The sequence below is a fragment of the Aquarana catesbeiana genome, linkage group LG03, assembly GCF_042186555.1.
Source record: "Aquarana catesbeiana isolate 2022-GZ linkage group LG03, ASM4218655v1, whole genome shotgun sequence".
In the NCBI taxonomy this organism is placed as follows: domain Eukaryota; kingdom Metazoa; phylum Chordata; class Amphibia; order Anura; family Ranidae; genus Aquarana; species Aquarana catesbeiana.
In genome coordinates, this window is record NC_133326.1 from 58,707,204 (window position 1) to 58,732,183 (window position 24,980).

General features: G+C 41.4%; 1 protein-coding gene across 1 annotated transcript in view; it reads right to left on the minus strand.

The window, feature by feature from the left end:
• The window catches only part of EFL1 (elongation factor like GTPase 1), a 556,540-nt gene that overhangs the window by 102,282 nt on the left and 429,278 nt on the right, over positions 1-24,980 (minus strand). Inside the window, exon 16 of the mRNA XM_073618573.1 lies at positions 23,240-23,371. Coding sequence (XP_073474674.1) covers positions 23,240-23,371 — 132 coding nt within the window. The remainder of the gene's footprint in view (positions 1-23,239; positions 23,372-24,980) is intronic.

The following is a 24,980-nucleotide window of genomic DNA, read 5'->3' on the forward strand; positions in this document are numbered from 1 at the left end:
TGGTGGTGGCAGCATCATGCTGTGGGGATGTTTTTCAGCAGTTGGGACTGGGAAGCTGAGGGAAAGATGGATGGTGCTGACTACAGGGATATTCTTGAGCAAAACCTGTACCACTCTGTGTGTGATTTAAGGCTAGGATTAGGGATGCACCGAAATTTTGGTCGCCGCAACATATCGGCCAAAAATGGCCCTTTCGGCTAAAAGCTATACTGAATGGGGCATCTCCTGTACAATGTCCCCAGTCTCTGACCATCTCCTGTACCATGTCCCCAGTCTCTGACCATCTCCTGTACCATGTCTGCAGTCTCTGACCATCTCCTGTACCATGTCTGCAGTCTCTGACCATCTCCTGTACCATGTCCGCAGTCTCTGATCATCTCCTGTACCACCTCTGCAGTCTCTGATCATCTCCTGTACCATCTCTGCAGTCTCTGATCATCTCCTATACCATCTTGGCAGTCTCTGACCATCTCCTGTACCATGTCCCCAGTCTCTGACCATCTCCTGTATAAAAATATTTTTAAAAACAGTCACTTTTGGTATCGGTGTTGTTTTGGTATCGGTTTTTGGGATCAAGGAAGATTTATTTTCGGTATCGGTTTCGGCACCAAGAAAACACATTCGGTGCATCCCTAGCTAGGATGGAGGTTCACCTTCCAGCAGGACAATGACCCCAAACACACTGCTAATGCAACACTTGAGTGGTTTAAAAAGAAACCTGTAAATGTGTTGGAATGGCCTAGTCAAAGCCCAGACCTCAATCCAATAGAAAGCCCAGACCTCAATCCAGTAGAAAATCTGTGGTCAGACTTAAAGATTGCTGTTCACAAGCGCAAACCATCCAACTTGAAGGAGCTGGAGCAGTTTTGCAACGAGGAATGGGCAAAAATCCCAGTGGTAAGATATGGCAAGCTCATAGAGACTTATCCAAAGCTACTTGGAGCTGTGATAGCCGCAAAAGGTGGCTCTACAAAGTATTTACTTTAGGGGGGTGAATAGTTATGCACATTGACCTTTTCTTTTCTTTTGTCCTATTTGTTGTTTGCTTCAAATAAATTAAGAAAAAAACATCTTCAAATTTGTGGGCATGTTCTGTAAATTAAATGATGCAAATCCTCAAACAATCCCTGTTAATTCCAGGTTGTGAGGCAACAAAACACGAAAAATGCCAAGGGGGCTGAATACTTTTGCAAGGCACTATAGATGGATTGATGGCCCCTCAAATATGAGATTTGCAACATTTACAAATTGTCCACAATCACAAGGGGAGCGTGCTGAGAATATCCACAAATGTTAGGATTTATCTCTTGGTAGATACTTTTTTTTTTGGTATAAAACGTGGCATTCTTTTGTCCATGACGTGTGAAAATGAAATGCAACAAGCCTCGCTAATATTACTGAATTTAAGTTGGATAGTTTTTCTTTTTATAAAAAAAAAAAAAAAAAAAAAAAAATTAAACAACCACACCGTCTTTTTGAGAGCAGCCTGTATTTCTCCTGATATTACCTGTAGGTTTTCTTTGTATCCTGGGCAATTCTTCCGCCAGTTGTGGCTGCAATCTTTCTTGGTCTACCTGACTTGGCTTGGTATCAAAAGAGCCCTGCATTTACCACTTCTTAATAAGGTATCAAACAGTACTGACTGGCATATTCAAGGCTTTGGGTATCTTTTTATATCCTTTTCCATCTTTATAAAGTTCCATTACTTTGTTACGCATGTCTTTTGACTTTTCTTTTCTACCTCCTCATGGCTCAGTGTCCAGCCTGCTTAGGGCATCCAAGTGAGATCTAACAAACTCATTGACTATTTATACACAGACACTAATTGTGATTTAAAAAGCCAAAAATGTGAGAAATTAACCTTTAATTGCCATTTTAACCTGTGTGTGCCACCTTTTATGTCTGTACCAAGGCCAAACATTCCAGGGCATGTAAACTTTTGATTAGGGCCATTTGGGTGATTTCTGTTATCATTATGATTTTAGAAGGAGCCAAAAAACTATAGGATAATAAATGGCTTCATGTGATCAGTATCCTTGAATAAAAGACAGTTTTTTTGGCATGATTAGTCATATTTTCAATATAAATGCCAAAATTTTACAATTTCTACCAGGGTTTGCAAACTTTTTAGCACAACTGTATACATTAGGGATCCAAGATCTTTGACCGTCATGAAGACCCCAAAATACTAAGGGTGACAAATGTAACTGTGTAGCAAGCGAAGGGATAGAGAAAGGGAAGGGTGGTCAGGGTCGAAACAGGAGAGAGACAGCCACCAATCACCAATAGTTGTTCAAGGAAGAAAAGTTTCCTTCAAATAAAAGTATATTCCTGTATTTTAGTACAGAAGCTCATGCTAGGGCCTTGAAATCGTTCAGGTGGAGGACCCATGGGGAGAGTTACTAAAACTGGTGCACACAGAATCTGGTGCAGCTGCGCATAGTAACCAATCAGCTTCTATGTTTTATTGTCCAAGCTGAAGTTAGAAGCTGATTGGTCAGTATGTGCAGCTGCACCATATTTTGTGTGCACCAGTTTTAGTAAGTGTCCCCATGGGTCCTCCATCTGGACTCGGGTGATTTCAAGGCCCTAGCATGAGCCTCTATACTAAAATACAGGAATATACTTTTATCTGAAGGATAATTTTCTTCCTTGAACATCTGAAAACTAACAAATATTAATGTGCTGTTGATAAGGAAGCTTGGCAGAGAGTAGTACTGCAGAGACAGAATACAGACCCCTTACCTAAGGTAAGGTGCATTAAACATCAGCAGCTATCTTTACACCGGCAGTCCTTTTTAAGCATGTTTGTCCCAACAATAAAAGTTATTTGGTCTATGCATAGTGGCTCAGTGGTTAGCACTCTTGCCAACAACACTGGTCCCAGGGTTTGAATCCTACTAGGCATATTTGTTTTCCCTGTGTTTATGTAGGATTCTTCTGTATACTCCAATTTCTTTACACAATCCAAAATTGGCAGGTTACTGGGCTCCTCCTAAATCTGGCTGTAGGGTTTTAGGAACTAGGACTTTGAGATCTATCTGGGGGGCAAGACCATAATGTACTGTGTTATAAGTTGGCATTATATAAATATGGAAATAGTCTAAGAAAGTGGATGAACATTTACCAAATTTCATTACTGTTGAACCTCTCTTAGTAGTGAATCTTTCCATTCATGCATTCCAATCCTAAAAGGATTTCAAATGTTTGTATGGGTCATGGTAATAAGTGGCTTTGGTGAAAATAATTAAAAGCAGGCTTAGTGTACCCAGTGAGTATAAGGAGCATTTACCACAGCTTGACATCATAAAACCTTTGGCAACAATGAACCCGGATATCCTAAGGAAGCACCGCTGCAGAAACAGACACAATAGCTGTGCAAACGGTAACTAGGTGTAGAAGAGGCAAATTGACCACAATTTGATCTCCTTCTTCACCACAGACTGCAACTTGCCAACCCCACATCGTCTTGCCTCATTTTAAGGTGTGACCTCAAATTTTTCCCATTTAAAATGCTTTTGAGCAAAGATAGATAAACTGTATCCCTGGTACCAGAGTCCAGCTAATAATAGCCGAGGTTAGACAGACGACCTGAGCTATAGATACACAGAATATCAACTATAACAATGTAAGTGGGGAATATGCAGACATCCAAGGGAGAGGGGTGTCTGGGTGCACACAATGCCTCTACTGGAACTGGACAAATCAAAAAACCACTAACAGAAAATATCCTGGTTTTAAAGTAAAATTCTGGGCATGTTATTTTCAGTTTTGGGTAGTGGAGAAGAGTTGGGTGTTTTTTCCAAGTTCTTTTTGCTTTTAATCTAGCGTTGGTAAGGCTGCTATTTTTTCTGGGAAAATACTGGCTTTATGAGTTCTTTCATATTCATAACACTGCCGCATTTTTGCCACCTGAGTTGGTAAAATACTGGCCAGGCTGCCCCTAATTTATCCACTGCTTTATATGCTTCAACTTGGAGACCCTCAAATGTTACCTCAAAGAGTTAGGACCACATATACAGTATTTCCAAATGTGTGCAACTACACCCTCTGTTTTTAACGTAAATTGGTAGACAGTGCCGTTTTGTTTGCAGGCTAGCTGGTAAGTGTGCCAGGAAATCTTTTTTGCTTGTTTTTTTTTTTTTTTGCTGTGCAATGCCATTCCATGTGCACCTTACTTTAAAAGCTAGGTAAAAATGGTTGTGGTTACCATTCTTGTATAGACTGATCAGGTGGCACCCCAAGCTGCAGAGAGGTCTCCCATCATTAGGACAAGAATTGGGAAAAATCTCATAGACAGAGAGTTTGGAGTCCTACTTTAAACATGTCCTACTTTTTACAGGGGGCACCATTACATATTTTTTGTTTAACCACTTGCCTACTGGGAACTTTTACCCCCTTTCTGCCCAGGCCAATTTTCAGTGCTGTCGCACTTTGAATGACAATGGCGTGGTCATGCAACACTGTACCCATATGAAATGTTTATCATTTTTCCCACACAAAAAGAGATTTCTTTGGGTGGTATTTAATCACCACTGTTTTTATTTTTCATTTTTTGCTAAACAAATGACAATTTTGAAAAAAAAAACCAGCAAAAATGTTTTTTCATAGCTTGTTATAAAATTTCGCAAACAGGTAATTTTTCTCCTCCAATGATGTGTGCTGATGAGGCTTCACTGATGGGCACTGATAGACTGCACTGATGGGTGGCACTTGTGGGCACTGATGAGGCTGCTCTGATAGGCAGCACTGATAGATGACACCAATGAGGAGGCACTTGCTGGGCACTGATGGGCACCACCGATGAGCACTGTTGGAACTGTACTGATAATCAGGACACTGGTAATCAGTGCCCTGGTTATCAGTGCCAATGGCCCTTTAACACAAGCCGGGTATCAGCTCTCTTCTTCTCTCCTCACACTGTCAGCGTGAGAAAAAAAAGCAGATAACTGGCTTGTGTTTGCATCCGTGATCAGCTGTTAATGGACACAGCTGATCATGTGGTAAAGGGCTTCTGTGGTTGACCCTTTACCCCGATCTGTGATCAACTGAGTCCAAAGGACTCAGAGATCACAGAGTGCATGGGCAGAGCGATCATGGGAGGATGTCCATGGACGCCCTCCCAGCAAAGTAAGCCCATGCTGTATCCGTCTTTCGGCTGTAGCGTGGGCAAGAAGTGGTTAAAAGCATACGTATTTTTTTTTCGACAATGGTCATCTGAAAAGGTGTCCCCATTGCAAGAATCAGGCATTCAAATAACAAATGTATTATGGACTCTCTCATCCCCCATGCACACAATTTTATTTTCACAATTTCATTACAGAATAATAAAAAAAATGTGACATACAAAGCCATATTAAAAACAAAAAAGCAAAATTGCACCTTGCCGCATTATTAGGGGTGGTTACTCCAAAAGCATGACATGTTTAAATGGTGTGCTGTGTACACGGAGCACTGAGAAAGTCTGTAATGCATTTGGTATATAAATGCGTAAGTCAATAGGTTGTGGTACCTTCCTTTGGAGGAATATTTTTTGCCACTCATCCCATTTTCTCTACCCATTGAAAGAATTACACCCAACTCTTGCTCCAGTAAAATCTCTTTTTTGTCCTGGTGATGGTGGTACCCAGGACTACAGAGACAGCCCTGGGAATACCCAAAAGCTTAAAAAAAAAAAAAAATGATAATGTTTTGGCTATACATGCACTTTAGACCAATGGAGTCAAACTTTTGATTAGAAGGTATTCATCACTTTCTAACAGTATTCAGAGAAAATGTGCAATTAGGATACTGCAGTACTAGCTGTAGCTAGTACTAGTCAGAATCTACCCTACACAGTGACTTCAGTATAGTGAAGACTACCTACTACCAGTTTACTGCTTGTACTGTCTATGGAAAAAAGCTTGACTGCCCACAGGAACTATGGAAATAAGAGTACTTAAATATTACTTGCTCTCCACAGTTTCATCACGAACCCTGGCTGTACACATGAAAGCATTCTCTACAACAAGAAATAAAATGCACCACAATTGCCCAGTCTAAGGACTGTTTTGGTCTTGATTATAATTACCTGATATTCTGTTTTGAAACACAGATCCTTCCATTTTTGATTTACACTGATGTGTGTACATTATGTCTTACATAAAAGCTGTTAGAAATAAATAGCAGACAGAAAGCCAAAAAGTAATTGGAAGTGGATCAAGCTGGCGCGGACGTGACTGTGGTGAATACTACTTAGCAGGTATTAAGTAGTCTTGGTTTATATTCACCACAGAAGCCAATAGCTTTGTTTCTTGAAGGGGAAATGAAGTCATAGTGGATTAAGAGAGCCACTTGGAGAAACTGCAATCCGAGCAATATCAAAAGCTCACAGAACGAACTGCAGGAACGAGGTGGATGGTCTGCACTAAAATGTAAATGCTAAGTGGAGGAAAAAAAATGTGCCATGTGCTTTTTTCTTTTTACAAAAGCCATGATGATCTCTAGTCTGAAGTACCAGGGCTGACAATAATTCGCTAAAATTCCTGGATAAGCCTACCTTTACTATCACTTTTTTATAATAGGTAATTGCACCATATGAACATGCTGCATGCATGCTTCCTAAAAACATATTCATATTTGAGGAGAAGCTATGTTATGTGTCTCACATGATTGTATTAATGACTGTTAAATCGTGGAACCTCCTTCCCTCAGCCAGGGCATTAAAAATGGGTCGTAGGTGGGTATTCCAGCATGACAATGACCCAAAACACACGGCCAAGGCAGTAAAGGAGTGGCTCAAGAAGAAGCACATTAAGGTTCTGGAGTGGCATAGCCAGTCTCCAGACTATAATCCCATAGAAAATATGCGGAGGGAGCTGAAGGTTCGCGTTATCAGACGTCAGTCTCAAACCTTAATGACTTGGACAGGGTCTGCAAAGAGGAGTGGGACAAAACTGCTCCCAAGATGTGTGCAAACCTGGTGGCCAACTACAAGAAAGCATCTGACCTCTGCGATTGCCAACAAGGGTTTTGCCACCAGGAACTTAGTCATGTTTTGCGAAGGGGTCAAATTTCACTTATTAAAATGCAAATCAATTTATAACTTTTTTGAAATGCGTTTTTCTGAATTTTGTTGTTATTCTGTCTCTCGCTGTTAAAATAAACCTACCATTAAAATTTTAGACTGATCATTTCTTTATCAGTGGGCAAATGTACAAAATCAGCAGGGGATCAAAATACTTTTTTCCCTCACTGTAGCTTCTGTGTTCTTCACCTATAGCAGCTCCCTTTCCCATAAGGCAAGCAGGGGTACTGGTACTCAGTTGCCCCCGGTCTTATACACAATGCTATAGCACCTGGTTACCATGCCGGGGCAGGTGCGGACTGAGCAAAGCAAAGGGGTACTTGCGGTTGGAAGAAAGGCAGAGTGGTTCAATGAGTCCAGGTACAAGTCAGGCAAGATTCAGAATAGTCAGGATCAATTTATCGTCAAAAGGCAGGAAGACATCAGAGAATAGTCGATATCTGATCTGAGGTCACAAATAGGGGAGTCCAAATAGCAGAGCAGGGCAGACAGACAGAGAGCTTGCACGTATTATACATGCTATCACAAGCATGGGACTGCAGGATTAGCTGGCTTAACTCAGGTTTGGTTTCCACTCAGAGATCAATCACCCTGCATGTATGCACAGCTGTCATTATGTTAAAACATAGCTGAAATATCCTAAGCTACTTATTCAAGCAAAACTATGGGGTGTATATACCAATGTGTGAAATTGCACAATTTACCCAATTATCATAGCAATTTCCACTTCCATCACTCCATACAATTTACCAAGCTGTGTAAAATAAAGTTTCAATACAGATAGTGTTTGATTCCAAAGTTTTTCTTACTTTGCTGGTCTTTGTAAAATACACTTCACGGCATGTATATTTCCCAATGGTTGAAAAATGTTGCCACTGCAGAATGCCAAACAGATGGGTAATCAATTGAAATTCACTGTGTGTCTTTAATAGATCAGAATTGTAGACTAACAGAGAACACTTCTACTGTAAAATGATTAGTAGTGGCTCTTTTGTGCATATGTTCTGCAGATGTCCAAAGTTAAATCAATACTGACCGGAAGTGTTAGATGTGTTAAACTTTGTATATGACATTGAGCTAATTCCAGTCCAGACCCTGTTCTATACTCATTATGATATGTAAACTCTAACAGCTTGGATTTTGACTAAGTAGTGGCTATTGCAAAATCACTTTTTATGGCACGGAAGTTGATAGCTTCTCACTGGACTTCATCCAAATCTCCAACCCTTTTGGATTGGATCCAGGAGATGGGTAAATATGTAAAGTTTAAAAAAAACACTCATGTAATGTCCGGCAAATGTTTGAAAGATATGGAAAAAAATGGATGGACGCATCATGGTCCAATTTTAACCTTAATTTAAAATAAAGGTTGGGCATGCTATTTATTGGTAGATTAGGATGGCCTGTCACAGAAAGTTCTTTCTTTCCTTTTTTTTTTCTAGTGTTGGATATTTCCGAATTTCTTTATATATTCTGGAACTATCTGATGGTAGTAAATTAGTTGTATTGATACTGTTGTTTGCTTTCATTTTTTATTTAGGTCTGTTATGTAAATCTTATCATTATGTTTTCTTTGTTAATTTGTTATAATAAAAAAAAAAAAAAAAAAAGTTTTTTGGCGGACGTGTCCACTTCCTTTGTTTACCTTAGCCCCTGAGTCTTATGGATCATGCATTATGCATTGGTCCCCGACCTGGTTCGGAGGATCATGGTTCGTTAATAGTCAGTACTTTATGACACATCTTTTTCTGTGTTTTCATGACAATTCTGCATACGTTCATATCCCCTGCGTGGGAATTTTATATCTGTTCTTTCTTTATATGCTAATAAAAATCATTCTTCCAGAACAAAAAAAAAAGTGATTAGTAAAGTCATCCTTTGAATTGCATACAGGATCAACTTGAGCCCCCCAATTATTTTTTTAAACCTTGCAGTGTTTGAAACTGTGTTCTTATAGTTGTAATAATACTTTTTAAAGTATTCCCCTGCTTTAAAATGGCATAAAAGTAGAGCAGTAAATACAGAAAAAATAAGATTTTTTCATCATACTTACCTGTAAAATGCTTTTCTTTGAGTACATCATGGGACACAGAGTCAAGCTAAACTTCATTACCTGCTGGGTTTTACTTCAGCTCCAGGTGAATGGACACTGGTAGACCAAAGGTCTTTAGACAGGAAGTATCCCCTATATAACCCCTCCCATATAGGAAGTACTTCAGTTTTGTAGCAAGCACAGAATCCTCAAAAAGAAGGGAGGGACCTCTGTGTCCCATGATGTACTCAAAGAAATAGATTTTACAGGTAAGTATGACGTACAAATCCTATTTTCTTTTTCATACATCATGGGACACAGAGTAAGGCTAATATTCATTACCTGCTGGGACATCACAGAGCAATAATGAAAATAAGAAATTTGTTGCGCTAAATACACCAAAAAAATAAACAAAAAGCAGATAACACTAAATTGCTGGATACAATAAACGTAATATAGAGAAAAGGTGTAGCGCTCAAAAACATAAAATAAAATAAAACAATATAAAATTCATAGTTGAAAGTTCATCTAGGTATAAGGAAAAGTGGAGCCAATCAGAGCAATAGCCACCAAGGAGAAAAACTTCTATTGAACGGAATCCACCATGGAGGGAACTTCTGAAGGGGAAAGAAAGCCCATCACCTTCACCCAAAATAACTGACCCTTACCATCTACCTCTCAGTAAATGTAAGTTTATTTTACCATATTTTTCAAAAAAATATCCCTTATCAATAAGTTTGAGCAATGAGCATTCCTTTTCTACCCTTAACATGTATATGATTCTCGAGCTACCACTCGTCTATTGGAATACACCTGGCAATCTATCCTGTTGAGAGGAGGGGATCCTAGGATTTTCCACCTGGTCCAGTGGGAGAGGGATGCTTTCGGATTGCATGTGCAGTGGATCGCTCCTTAATCTGGATTGATCGTTCCTAATATCATCTGGTTACATACTATGTGTATAGTCCATACACTCATGGTAAGGGTCAGTTATTTTGGGTGAAGGTGATGGGCTTTCTTTCCCCTTCAGAAGTTCCCTCCATGGTGGATTCCGTTCAACAGAAGTTTTTCTCCTTGGTGGCTATTACTCTGAATGGCTCCACTTTTCCTTATACCTAGATGAACTTTTAACTATGAACTTTATATTGTTTTACTTTATTTAATGTTTTTGAGCGCTACACCTTTTTTCTATATCACAGAGCAATAGCCTTGAGGGGAGGGAGAAACCCTGCCAAACAAAAGCCATCAGACCTTATATGGCAGCCCATAGTACTCTGCGGCCGATAGCCGAATCCTCGGCTGCTCGAACATCCACTTGATAACATTTTGTGAACGTATGCACTGAAGACCAGGTGGCAGCTTTACAAATCTGAGCCACAGATACCTGATGGCGAAAAGCCCAGGAGGTTCCTACACCCCTGGTAGAATGAACTCTCACCCTAAAGGGAGGAGCTTTATGTTTCAGACCATAGGCCTGAATGACCAATTGACAGACCCAATTGGCAATGGAAGCTTTGGAAGTTGCTTGCCCCTTCTTCGGTCCTTTTGGTAAAACAAAAAAGGAGTCTGATCCTCGGATCTCCGCAGATCCAGACAAATAAACCTTGACTGCTCGGACATCGTTCAAAGAATGCAGTCGTCTCTCTTCTGCCGAACGAGGCTGAGATAAAAAAGAAGGCAAAATAATGCCCTGATTTAAATAAAAGTCCGACACCACTTTTGGCAAAAAGCATGGAACAGGTCGTAACATGACCCTGTCGTGTTGGAGGATCAAGTACGGTTCCCTGCATGAAAGGGCCGCCAACTCCGACACCCTTCTAGCTGAGGTGATAGGCATCAGGAAGGCTAGCTTGCGTGACAGCAAGTCTAATGGAATTTCCCTGATAGGTTCAAATGGTTGTTTCTGTAAAACAGACAGCACCAAGTTCAAGTCCCAAGGACACATAACATGTGTGACCTAATGGGGGGAAGCAAGCGAGTTGCTCCTGCATAAAGGTTCGGACCAGTGAATGGGAGGCTAAAGGCTTTTGGAAGAATACTGATAGGGTCGAAACTTAACCCCTGATTGTACTCAAAGCCAATTTGATTTTCACAACTGACTGTAGAAAAAAGAGAATTCTCCCAATCACGTATTTCCGAGGATGCCGTTTTTTGGTTTCACGCCAAGCATTATAATTTTTCCAGACCTTATGATAAATCTTCCTAGTGACAGCTTTTCTAGCATTCACTAGGGTAGACACCACTGGTCCCGAGATGCCACAGTCTGGTCCAATTGCCAGAGGATCTCTTGTTCAGGACACAAACTGCTGTAGCATGTTGTTGAACCTGGATGCAAGTAGGTCGACCTCTGGCCATCCCGTTGGCAAATTTCCTGGAACACCCCTGGGTGAAGGGACCATTCCCCCGGGCAGATTTGCTGGCGGCTGAGATAATCTGCCTTCCAGTTCTCTACTCCCGGATATGGGCTGCCGATAGAATCGGCACATGTCCCTCTGCCTAGGCTAGTGTGTGGGTCACCTCCTTCAGAGCTGAAGGACTCCTGATATCGCCTTGGTGGTTTATATCGGGCACTGCAGTGGCACTGTTGGACTGAACCCTGATAGGGCAGTCGTGAAGCTCCACCGTCCATGACCATAGGGCCAGTCGTACTGCCCGTAATTCCAGGACATTGATGGGCAGGATCTGTTCTGTCCTTGACCATTTCCCTTGAGCTGTAAGCCCCTCTAGGGTCGCTCGCCAGCCTGAGAGACTGGCATCTGTAGTAAGTACTCTCCAAGTTACAGGGAGGAAGGATCTTCCCTTTCGCAGGTTCTGATCCTGCAACCACCAGTTTAGGCTTAAGCGTGCCCGAGAAGATAAGAACATTGGATAATCCAGGGCTTGTCCTCTCCTGTTCCAAGCTAACAAGATGTCTTGTTGTAGAGGCCTGGAATGGAACTGAGCATAGGGCACTGCCTCAAAGGAGGATACCATCCTCCCTAGAAGACTAGAAGGAGGGTTGTCTGGCGCCCCTTATCTGACACACCTGATCCTTCAGGGCACAGATCCTTGGGGGTTGCAAGAATACTCTTGCTTGGACCGTATCTAGGATCAGGCCTAAATACTTTAGACCTTGAGCTGGTTTAAAGGCTGACTTATCGGTATTTCTGATCCATCCTAAGCTTTTCAAATACCGCACTGTGCATGTTTTTCTCTGTACTAGAGCCAGTAATGAGTGATATCTGAGCAGGAGGTCGTCCAGATACCCGAGCACCAGGATCCCTTGGGCCCTTAAAAGACCCAGTACTGGGGCTAGGACCTTTGTGAACACCCGGGGAGCTGTGCAAGCCCAAAGGGTAGAGCCACAAACAGAAAATGATGTTCCCCTACTGCAAATTGCAGGAACCTCTGATGAGGCTGAAAGATAGGTACGTGTAAATACACATTCTTTATATCGATGGAGGCTAAAAAGTCTTCCATCTGGAGCGAGGCTACAACTGAGCGGACAGACTCCATCCGAAAGGACTGGATTAGTAGATACTGGTTCAGGGATCTTAGGTGCAAAAATGGGCCTTTTGACCCGGTTTGGTTTTTAAACCAAAAAACAGGTTCGCTACTTCAGATAGAGGAACCTGTACAATCCCTCCTTAATGCACTAAATGATGTAGTGTCTAATAAGTCTCTTTTTGGAGGATCCAAGGGAACGCTGGATCTTAAAAACCTCTAAAGGGGAACCCCTTGCAACTCCGGCTTGTGACCGCGGGATATCATTGAGGTGACCCATCGATCTTGAATTATTGTTCTCCAAATGTCCGCAAAGTGCAGCAGCCTTCCCTCCGCCCAATGGAGTGGGGGCGTCCCCTCAAAAGGAGGGCTTAGTGCTGGGTTTAAAAGAATTTTGGACCCAGGGCTTTTTCTAGCCCTGGACTTACGGTTTGTTCCTGGCCCTAGCACCCTATTGGTGGAGGAACTGCCTTGGCGCTGAGACATTTGAGGAAGCAGTCCCTGAGGCTTTAAACGAGGGATGCCTGAAGTAGAGAACTCTTCCCTCTGGAAATCTTTTGGATATATTTGTCCAAATGATCACCAAATAAATGTTCCACATGAAAGGGGAAACCTGCCAATAACTTTTCACAAGGAAGTTCAGCTGACCAGTTCTTAAGCCATAAAAGTCTTCGCATATGTACAGACAAGAGAGCCAAACAAGAAACCTGCTGTATTGAATCCTTTTAAGGCTTCAACAGCAAAACACAGCGCTCAAGGAATATCTGTCTTATTTTCAGGCAGATCATCCTCCTGGTTAGGACTATAAGGCCGTTTGACCTGATCCTTTATGGATTGGCAGATACCAATTGCTGCAACAGCTGGCTGAATAGCTGAACTGGCCAAAGAAAAGGAAGCCTTTAATAATGACTCCAATTCCTTATCAAAAGGGTCTTTCAAGCCCTGTGCGTTATCTACCGGACAAGTTAAGTTCTTGTTTAAGGAAGAGACTGCTGCATCTACAGTTGGCATGCTCCCTTTTTAACAAACTTTTCATCCATGGGATATAAAAAGGGAAAAACTCTTAAGAGGAACAAAATCCTATTAGGATGTTTTCAATCAGCATACACTGCCTGTTCCAGCGGGGGGTGTAGGGGGAAAGCCTGTGCAGCCTGAAGAGGCCTCAGGGATCCCAAGAGGACCAGGGGGGCTCAGTCACCTCTGCAAGAGGCAACTTAAAGGCAGAACAAACTATTTTGGTCAGAGTCAGGATGAAAAGCCTCTGAGACTGAGAGGGAGACATCAACTGGATATCTTCTTGTCCAGATTGCTCTGAAGCAGACTCATCCGCCAGGCCCTCCACAGAATCCTGAGCTTTTAGCTCTTCCCCATCCTCAACCTATTCCTACTCCAAACTAGGAGGCTCCAGGGAAGGGGATCTGTCACGCTTCTTGCCACCCTGCAGGATGGAGGCAATCCTGCCAGCAATCCTGTGCTCTAACCCGGCTAGGGCCGAGGACAGTTCATCCTTGGTGATAAAGGGTGAAGCAGCAGCGTTGACTGTAGGCACAATACCAGATAGGCGCAGCGGTTCAGATTGCCCAGAAGCCTCTGGTCCTTAAAGGGATATGACTAGGTTCATCAGGAACTACTGACGACATAGGTGTACCCTTTCCTGTAATGATATACACACACACAGTATCTCACAAAAGTGAGTACACCCCTCACATTTTTGTAAGTATTTTATTATATCTTTTCATGTGAAAACACTGAAGAAATGGCACTTTGCTACAATGTAAAGTAGTGAGTGTACAGCTTGTATAACAGTGTAAATTTGCTGTCCCCTCAAATTAACTCAACATATAGCCATTAATGTCTAAACCGCTGGCAACAAACCTGAGTACACCCCTAACTGAAAATGTCCAAATTGGGCCCAAAGTGTCAATATTTTGTGTGGCCACCATTAATTTCCAGCACTGCCTTAACCCTCTTGGACATGGAGTTCACCAGAGTTTCACAGGTTGCCACTGGAGTCCTCTTCCACCTCTCCATGATGACATCACGAAGCTGGTGGATGTTAGAGACCTTGCGCTCCTCCACCTTCTGTTTGAGGATGCCCCACAGATGCTCAATAGCATATAGGTCTGGAGACATGCTTGGCCAGTCCATCACCTTTACCCTCAGCTTCTTTAGCAAGGCAGTGGTTATCTTGAAGGTCTGTTTGAGGTCCTTATCCTGTTGGAATACTGCCCTGCGGCCCAGTCTCCAAAGAGAGGGGATCATGCTCTGCCTCAGTATGTCACAGTGCATGTTGGCATTCATGGTTCCCTCAATGAACTGTAGCTCCCCAGTGCCGGCAGCACTCATGCAGTTCCAGACAATGACACTCCCACCACCATGTTTGACTGTAGGCAAGACACACTGGTCTTTGTAATCCTCACCTGGTTGCCGTCACATACGCTTGACACCATCTGAACCAAATAAGTTTATCTTGGTCTCATCAGACCACAGGACATGGTTCCAATAATCCATGTTCTTAGTCTGCTTGTCTTCAGCAAACTGTTTGGGGGCTTTCTTGTGCATCATCTTTAGAAGAGACTTCCTTCTGGGACGACAGCCATGCAGACCAATTTGATGCAGTGTGAGGTGTATGGTCTGAGCACTGACAGGCTGACCCCCCCCACCCCTTCAACCTCTGCAGTAATGCCGGCAGCACTCATACGTCTATTTCCCAAAGACAACCTCTGGATATGACGCTAAGCACGTGCACTCAACTTCTTTGGTCGACCATAGTGAGGCCTGTTCTTAGTGGAACCTGTCCTGTTAAACTGCTGTATGGTCTTGGCCACCATGCTGCAGCTCAGTTTCAGGGTCTTGGCAATCTTCTTATAGCCTAGGTCATCTTTATGTAGAGCAACAATTTTTTTTTTCAGATCCTCAGAGAGTTCTTTGCCATGAGGTGCCATGTTGAACTTCCAGTGACCAGTATGAGAGAGTGAGAGCTATAACACCAAATTTACCTTGTAACACTAACGAGTCACATGACATTGGGGAGGGAAAATGGCTAATGGGGCCCAATTTGGAAATTTTCACTTAGGAGTGTACTCACTTTTGTTGTCAGCAGTTTAGACATTAATGGCTGTGTGTTGAGTTATTTTGAGGGGACAGCAAATTTACACTGTTATACAAGCTGTACACTCACTACTTTACATTGTAGTAAAGTGTAATTTTCTTCAGTGTTGTCACATGAAAAGGTATAATAAAATATTTACAAAAATGTGAGGAGTGTACTCACTTTTGTGAGATACTGTAAATGTATAGTTTTTTATTTTTTTTGCAGTGTTACTATACCAAAGGTCTTCAGCTTACGAAGAAAGGCAAAGTGCAAAATAAAAAAAGAAAATACTAGGCATTATTAGAAGAAATTAGATCCTGACATGTTTTAATGCTTTTTGAAGGAGCCTTTAAAAAATTTGTAGCTCAGTAGTACAAGTGCTGCGCATATCAAATTATTTTTGGATGTATTATTGCTTAGTGCATCTTGTATGAAAGTGGCCAACTGAAAAGCAATAATTACAGACATGAAATGTATTTTTTTTCACTGAACAAATATACAACACATATCTAAGGTTAAAAGGCACTTTAGAGAAAACGGCCTCTGTGGAAAACAAGATCATTCAAGAACATAGCTGTGTAGCTTTAGTCTAGCAGGGTTACCAAATGCCTATAATCTATTTTTTAGATATTGACGTTACCGTGAATTCAACACACTGTAACTATTCATTGTTCTGAGCTTTGTGTCCATACCAATACCATTATTATTAGAGATTGCCTTTCCATTTACTACAGTAGAGTTTGATTATATTCCTGCAGACTCCGACACTACTATTAATGTCATCTCAGAAATAATTTTCAGTGCAGAACTGAGTGCTAAAATCATTCGCCATCTGGAGCTTTTGGGATAACTGGGTGCCTATGATCCTAATCACCAGTTTATAACTTCCATGAACTTCCTTTTATGGCCAAAAATGAGTTTTCTGCCGGCTCATAGAGCGGTCTGATAAAAGCCTGCACACAAGTCATCACTTTCATGCCTCTGAAGAAATCACTCTGTATCATACCGCATGCAGGTACTAAGTGCTTGTAATTTTTTTACTATCATGTAGATGGATTTCCCATTCCTCTCAGTTTGAAATACAAAGGGCTTGAAATGTGCTCTACTGCAGGACCTGCCTTAAATATGATGGTGAAGATGATGAAAAATACTTCAGACCCATCAAGCACATTACTGGAAACTGCTATTTAAAAACCTGAAGAAGTCAAGAGGTTTCTTGCCTGGAATCAGCAGATGAGCCAGTTACAGGAAATTTAGACCATTTTTAAACAGGTTACGGAGGATTCTAGTTCTGATTCACTGCAATATACAGTATTTTTAGTTATCAACTGCCACATCTATGGGAAGACTCTCCAAAATCCAAAAAGATGCTGTACTCTTAAGAGTACTGAATCTTGTAATGATGGATGCTCATATCGTGGATATAAAAAATCTACACACCCCTGTTAAAATGTCAGGTTTCTGTAATGTAAAAAAATTGAGACAAAGATAAATAATTTCAAAACTTTTTCCACCTTGAATGTGACCTATAAACTGTACAACTCAGTTGAACAACAAACTGAAATTGTTTAGGTGGAGGGAAGTAAAAATTAAAAAAAACTAAAATAATATGATGTGCACACCCTTAAACGAATACTTTGTTGAAGCACCTTTTGATTTTATTACAGCACTCAGTTTTTTTGGGTATGAGTCTATCAGCATGGTACATCTTGACTTGGCAATATTTGCCCACTCTTCTTTGCAAAAACACTCCAAATCTGTCTGATTGCAAGGACATTTCCCGTGCACAGCCCTCTTCAGGTCACCCCAGATTTTCAATCGGATTCAGGTCTGGGCTCTGGCTGGGCCTTTGTTGATTTGGATGTATGCTTTGGGTCATTGTCATGCTGAAAGATGAAGTTCCTGTTCATAATTCCCTCTACCTTGACTAAGGCCCCTGTTCCAGCTGAAGAAAAACAGCACCAAAGCTTGATGCTGCCGCCACCATGCTTCACTGTGGGTATGGTGTTCTTTTGGTGATGTGCAGTGTTGTTTTTGCGCCAAACATATCTTTTGGACTTATGGCCAAAAAGTTCAACCTTGGCAGATATTCCTGCAGCTTCTTTAATGTTGCTGTAGGCCCCTTGGCAGCCTCCCTGACCAGTTTTCTTTTTGTCTTTTCATCAATTTTGGAGGGACGTCCAGTTCTTGGTAATGTTACTGTTGTGCTATATTTTCACCACTTGATGACTATCCTCACTGTGTTGAATGGTATATCTAATGCCTTGGAAATTCTTTTGTACCCTTCTCCTGACTGATACCTTTTAACAATGAGATCCCTCTGATGCTTTGGAAGTTCTCTGTGGACCATGGCTTTTGCTGTAGGATGCAACTAAGAAAATGTCAGGAAAGACCTACTAGAACAGCTGAACTTTATTTGGGGTTAATCAAAGGCACTTTAAATGATGGCAGCTGTGTACTGACTCCTATTTAACATGAGTTTGAATGTGATTGCTTAATTCTGAACACAGCTACATCCCCAGTTATAAGAGGGTGTGCACATTTATGCAACCACATTATTTTAGTTTTTCATCACCCCAAAAAAAATAATTCAGTTTGTTTTTCAATCACATTAAAGGTGGAAAAGGTTCTGAAAATATTTATCTTTGTCTCATTTCTTTTTACATCACAGAAACCTGATATTTTAACAGGAGTGTATAGATTTTTTATATATAATGTAAATGGCCTGCCAGAACCAAACGCAAAGATGCAAAGTCACCAGCACTCCAAATAGATGTGTTTCACAAGTTTATCATGAAAATCTTCATAACAAACACATAAAACACATCTTTTTGGAACGATGGTGAATTTGCATTTTTTCATCTATGGGGGGTGTTACTTTCCCAAAGTTGACCATAGAGGGATCGAATGAACCAGTTGAATTTCGATCTATGTCCGACTTTGGCAAGTCATTTTTTTTTCACATGATCACTACCGGCGTCTATAGATGCCAGCAGTGATCATTGTATTCTGCCAGTGAGGAAGGCTTCCCGTCGGTAGAACACAATAGCGCTGTGGCAGGGATTCCCCCATTAACACTGACTGTGTTGATGGGGGGATTAAACTATTTTCTTTCCTTCAACCCGTGGTCCTGTCCAAGGCTGGTCTATATGTTCACAAACTACTGTCTACTGGGCAGATAAAGCTGCATAACATTTTACATACACCGGAAGATCTTTATAACTGACTCTACAACAAAACACATCTCCTCAATTTGGTTGATAAGAAACGTTGTACATGCATTGTGAAGGGGCCATTTGTATGAGAGAAAAGGGAACAGACTCTGAACAATTAAAGAGATTTATCAACATGAGAAAACTATCTGTCCAGACGCCAGCACCTACATAGCCAAATGACTGGAAGTAACATCTAAATTTGTCATAATTTGTCTTGTAAAAAAAAAGTTGGGTTGTGAATTGGCAACCTCAGCGACCATAAAAGCAGCTAATGATTCTACCTAACAGGCTGCTCCTCCAAATTTACAGGTTGACCAACAAAAATAATGCATATGACAGTCTGCAAGGAAAGAAGTTCAATCAACTTGAATCATATTGTACAAGGACTTTTTACACTGTAATTTGCAATAATTACTAACACATGTAAACCTTGTCTGGTACAATGGTAAACATGCCCACGGGAAAGTAATGGGAAACCTTTGGTGTCAGAGATCAGCTTAAAGTGGAACTAACTCAATAAAACATGTTATTTTGTCCCTGCATCCTCCCTTATATACAAAAGAATAATATAATGTTCACCTTTGGGTTAGTTTTTGTACTGCATAGGAACATTGCCTGCCTGGTTGGTTTCTAGCCTAGGCCAGGCACCACTGCTTCCTGGGATTGGTATGTCATGGTTATTCCAGAAGGATAGTGTGTTATTAGGCCACGGCTTTGCAACTTATTTCCAGACATGAGCACAAATGCAGCAGGCACTATAGTGCCCATCTAGCAGAAGCTGGCGGTACTTAGGAGTCTTTCCATGGGGGCACTCGTGGAAGAGGAGGGGCCAGGGGCGCCGGCAGGGGGCCCCAGAAAAGGAGGATCAGGGCTGCTCTGCGCAAAACCATTGCACAGAGCAGGTAAGTATACAATGTTTGTTATTTACATTTTTTTTTTAAAACAAAGTTTTTTTAACTTTAAAGTAGAACTATAGGCAAAACTTTTTTTTTTTTATATATTGGATAGCGTAAGGGAGGGTTATAACCCCTGTCAGAATTTTTTGGGCCATCTGTGTCCCAATGCAGAGATTTCCCTTCAGTTTGTGTCCCATAGTCAAAACAGGAAGTGAGAGGAAATCCCTGCAAAATAAGGGAATTCCTTGGGGTCCCCCAGGTCACCAGAACTAGTGTGCCCATTGGAAGATTTCCTTGCTATTACTTTTCTGGGGACAACCTAAAATTTGGGATTTTCTTTTACTTTCACTTTCAATGATAATGGTAAACAGGACACATAGAGAGAGAGAATCTCTCTAACACAGGGGCACAGATAGCAATAAAAACTGTTATAATCCCTCTCCACTCTATCCAAAACTAAAAATTATGCTTTAAACAAGACCTGTACTCTAGAAGCTGTGCAGAAAAGGCAGGCAAAGGACTAGTCACCAGTACTGCCCATGGTCACCTTGCAGCTAATTTTTACCATTATTGACTTACCGTGCATTGTTTTGCACTGTGTCTACGTGGAGGCTGCCATCTTGGTAGAGTCAGTGCTTCTTAGTGTCAGAGCCTCAAGTAAGAAAAACCACTAGAATTGGTGACAGAAAACCACTAGGAATAGTGACAGCTCCCCAATCTCCTGAGACTAGTAGTCAGAGGCAGCTGTGCCTCAGATCTCACAGTGCAGAGGTTCTAGGTTGTATTCACAGGATTACAACTTGGGCACAATTACAATGACTACATTTTCCCCATGACATAGCAAATCTTCAGCTTTTGCACTCGGGTCCATTTTGATTTAACCATAATGTGTGCATGAGATATGTTAATATTACATAACAGTGAAATGATGATAATAATGAATGTTCGGTTCTGTGGGACAACAGTTGAACAAATTGTGACCAGATAAATACATATTAATAGATTAGGCCTACACCTCCATGATCTGGAGAACATCCCCCAAGAGAGTGTGCTGCAATCTAACCATATGAGTTCCAGTCCCTAAGTTGGTCTAATAACAGTAAAACATAGGGGCTAATGGAGGCAAACGTGGAGAGTGGTATGAAATGGGAGCATACACAAACTTTATCCATACATAGTGCTAATTGATCATTACAGAATATTTAACTAGTCTAAAGCAGTGGTTCTCAATCTCAGTCCTCAAGTACACCCAATGGACCATGTTTTGAGAACTTCCCTTAGATAAAATAGCTCTTATCAATACCATGTCAATGATATTGATTTAAAGCAGCTGTGCAAAGCAAAGAAACCCTGAAAACATGGCCTGTTGGGGGTACTTGAGGACTGAGGTTGAGAACCACTGGTCTAAAGTACTTTTTTCTGTCAATGTGAACCTAAACTCTAAAAGTCTTGAATCCCTTCTCTTGAAAACAGAAGCAGGTCAGATACAGTATATGTACCTTTCTCCTGAATTTCTTTGACATCATCCCCACTAGGTTCTAAGACAAAGGGAAGGATTAGATCTCCCTGACTCTCTAGCTGTAAGCAAATCATCTTCCCCCTGGCTCTTTCTGTAGTGACCACATATAAAAGGCAAGGGGAGATTAGAGGCACGCTCACAGGATTCTAGAAGAAAGGCATTTTTGGCCTGGTTTTCTTCATCTGTAATTTCTTTTTGATTCTACTTAAAGCAGTAGTAAACTGGTCCCCCTGTAGGTTTAGGCCATAATGTGCTAGTAGACGTCACATACTAGCACATTATGTCAGACTTACCTAAGAAAAAAGGATCCCTCCAGTGGCGCCCTCTCACTGCTGACAGACATTTCATCTTCACTTGGTTTTCCTTCCAGGTTCGCGGGCTCCAGCTGCTTGAATGGCTGAGGTGTGATGGCGTCACTCTCACGCACGGGAGCAGGAGTCACAATCATGGCACAGCACTCTCAGAGGACAGCATACTCGAGTATGCTGTCCATTAAGAGCACAGTGCGCATGTGTTGGTGACATCACTGGCTACTACACATTGGAATATCTCCTAAAGGGTGCATATTTAGGAGGTATTTGCTGTACCTACAGGTAAGTCATATTATAGGCCTACCTGTAGGTACAAATCAAAAAGCAGAGTTTACTACCTCTTAAAGGAAGGTTACATTAGAGCAGCTGGCACTAGTGTCACCGGCAGAGCCAGCAGCAAAGCTAACCATATGAAAAGCTTCTCCTCTCATCTGTCAGGCAAGTAATCACAACCATAGTTGGTTTTAAGGGGGCATTCTTTCCAGTGATCTCCATTTTTTCCCACTGATCACCAATGTAAGGAGGCCTTTTTCCTCTAATAACCACAGATTTAAGGAGGCATTCTTCCTATTGATCAACAATTCAAGCAGGCATTCTCCAATTGACCACCATTGTAAGGGGGCACCTGCACCAATGACCATTAATTTAAGGGGATCTTTTCCCACTGATGACCAATGGGTGGTGGACTTTCTCTGACTGGCCATCACTGTAATGGGGCATTCTTCGCAGTGACCATTAGGCCTGTTGCACACAGTACTGACGTTAGAGCATCTGCTTTTTTTGGACAAATTTCAGGCATCTGCTTTGATTGTACTTATGCGTGTTCGTGAGCACAAGACATTCCTAGGGGAAAATTCATTAATATTTATGCTCATATGCAAGTACTAGTGCAAAATACTGATCGGGAACGCATATTTTTCAATTTTTTTTTTTACTTAAGAATATGCAGCGCTTGCTTATGTGCCTGTGTGTACAGGCACATTGTAAACAATGGGCTGCATTTTAGATAATTAAAAAAATAAATGCCGTACTGAGCTTTTTCAAGCTGCAGTGTGCAAGAGGCCTTTATGTAAGAAGGTATTTCTCCATTGACCACCAATTCAAGAGACACACTAACAACATGGCTATCTGTGTGTCCATTAACTATTTTTATACCAACAGCTTACCGATCAGCTAATATACTGTGAACTGTTGATAAAATAAAAATAATTTTTAGCCGGAGTATGCCGAGACCTGAAAAAAAAGGTTGCATTGGATCAGTGAACTCCAAACTGCGGCCTGAGGGCCGGGTGCGATCCTCTGCTTGTCTTTATCCGGCCCTTGGGGCACTTTTCTCCCACTGATACGAGACACTATTCTGTCAAAATGACATCCGACAATGGGGCACTATTCCCACCAATGATACCAACAATCAAGCACTATTCTTCCACCTCATAATAAATGTGGTGATGTTTACTCCCACTGATGTCAGGACAATTTCCACTCCTACTGGCCACAGTCTGGCCCCCCTAGCCTGAAGGACAATAAACTGGCCCTATGTTTTGAAAGTTTGGAGATCCCAGCATTAGAGTATAGCCTCCATGCACTGCATTCAAACCACAGTTCATTTTATCTGTTACTTACTTGGATGCTTTGGTTCCACAGCAACGCGGACAATTGGTGTGGCTTCAAAGCTAAGAGGAATGAATGGAGGACATGCTGGTGATGTGGACAATGTTGCAGACTTAAGGACAAAGTCTTCCAAACCTCCAATGCCTAACAAGATGACAAAAACATTAAAAGGTAATTAAAAGGTCAGTTAAGGTTCTTATATATTAGTGATGTTTCTAATGACATGTTGCTTCCTTTCAATTGCACTGTTCATTTTTCTCTACTTTTTTTGCAATGTTCCATACCATTTCTGTATGTGTTCCATAAGCATGTACTTTTTCTTACGTAAAATTTTCATAAAATCCGATTAAACAAAAAAAGTTCAGTTAAGGGAACACTGATCAATTGGATATGCACTTTAAGGCCAGGTTCACAATAGTGCGATTTTTTGATGCAACTAGAGTTGCCCAGAATCTCATGGCTTTGGAAATAGTATTGTTTTCAATGCATGACTGCGTTAAGAGCTTGGAGAAAGGTTCTGTACTATCTTAGTGTGATGCAGTGTGCGTTTTTTTTTTTTTGCAAAACTATTCTCCCCCTTTACAGAGTAGTAGGAATAGCAGTAGTACTGGTACTAGCAGTAGTAGTTAAAATTGCATCCAAAAATGCACAGCACCGAAACAGCATGAGAATTGCACAGCAATTAAACCAATATCGCACAGCACCTGCAATGCATAATTGCATTCAAAACTCATCACACTAATGTGAACCAGGCTTTACTGCATAATGAACCCCGCGGTTTAAATGCTCACAAAATTTGTGTAATACCAGTCTAAGCTACTACAGTAAATGTCATATTTCTGGTTAATTAAATTTATGTATTTATTGCCTCCCCCCAATGGTTTACAGCTGAGACCAGCTAAATCCAATCACAGCACAGATTCCTGTGTTTACACAGAGCAGTGATCTGGCCATTTCTTCTCCCTGCAAAGCAGAGAGAAAAAACTGCCAGATCTCTTAGTAAAATTGGCACACATTACATTTCTCTACACCCACTGCTCGGCGACAGCTGGATTAGCAACAAACAATAATTTAATATACAGTTTTTATTATATGACATTATAATCAATCATTGAACAGTTATCATTAAAAAGCACATTACAGACAAATATTGCATTTGGCTATGAGGAGAGGCACTTGCACTGACCCTAGTGCCCATCTGCATTAGGCTTCCAATCACAGGAATGGAGAGCTGAGATGGACTAGGAGTCTTCTAGCCTGTCAATCAAATGATGCTGCAACAGTGGGTAGCTCAGACCGGAGCCCGAGATTCCTGGATCCACCCACTACAGCAAGCAGGGGTGTAATTACATCATCACTCGCTGCAAAGAACTACAGCAGGGAAGTGACAAGATCGGTGGCCAGGGAGATAGCAGAAATAGCGACCACTGGTCTTATAATGTGTATGTTAAGCACCCTCCCCAACACAAATTTTAAGCTGCTGTTATCGCGTGTGTCGGACAGCTTGTCAGAAGTGACTCTGCTGATAACAGAGGAACGGAGCAGCAGGAAGACACAGAACTTAGAGCTTTGGAGAGAGATAAACACTACAGAAATATATGCTTAGGTCAAATTTCATGAATGGGGTTTACAACCACTTTAAAGAAATTAATCAAATTGATAACATTTTGTTTTAAATAACTATTGCTCAAATATGCCATTCAGGGCTCCGACACTTGAGCTCTCGGATTCCCCCTTGGAGCATCTGATGTAC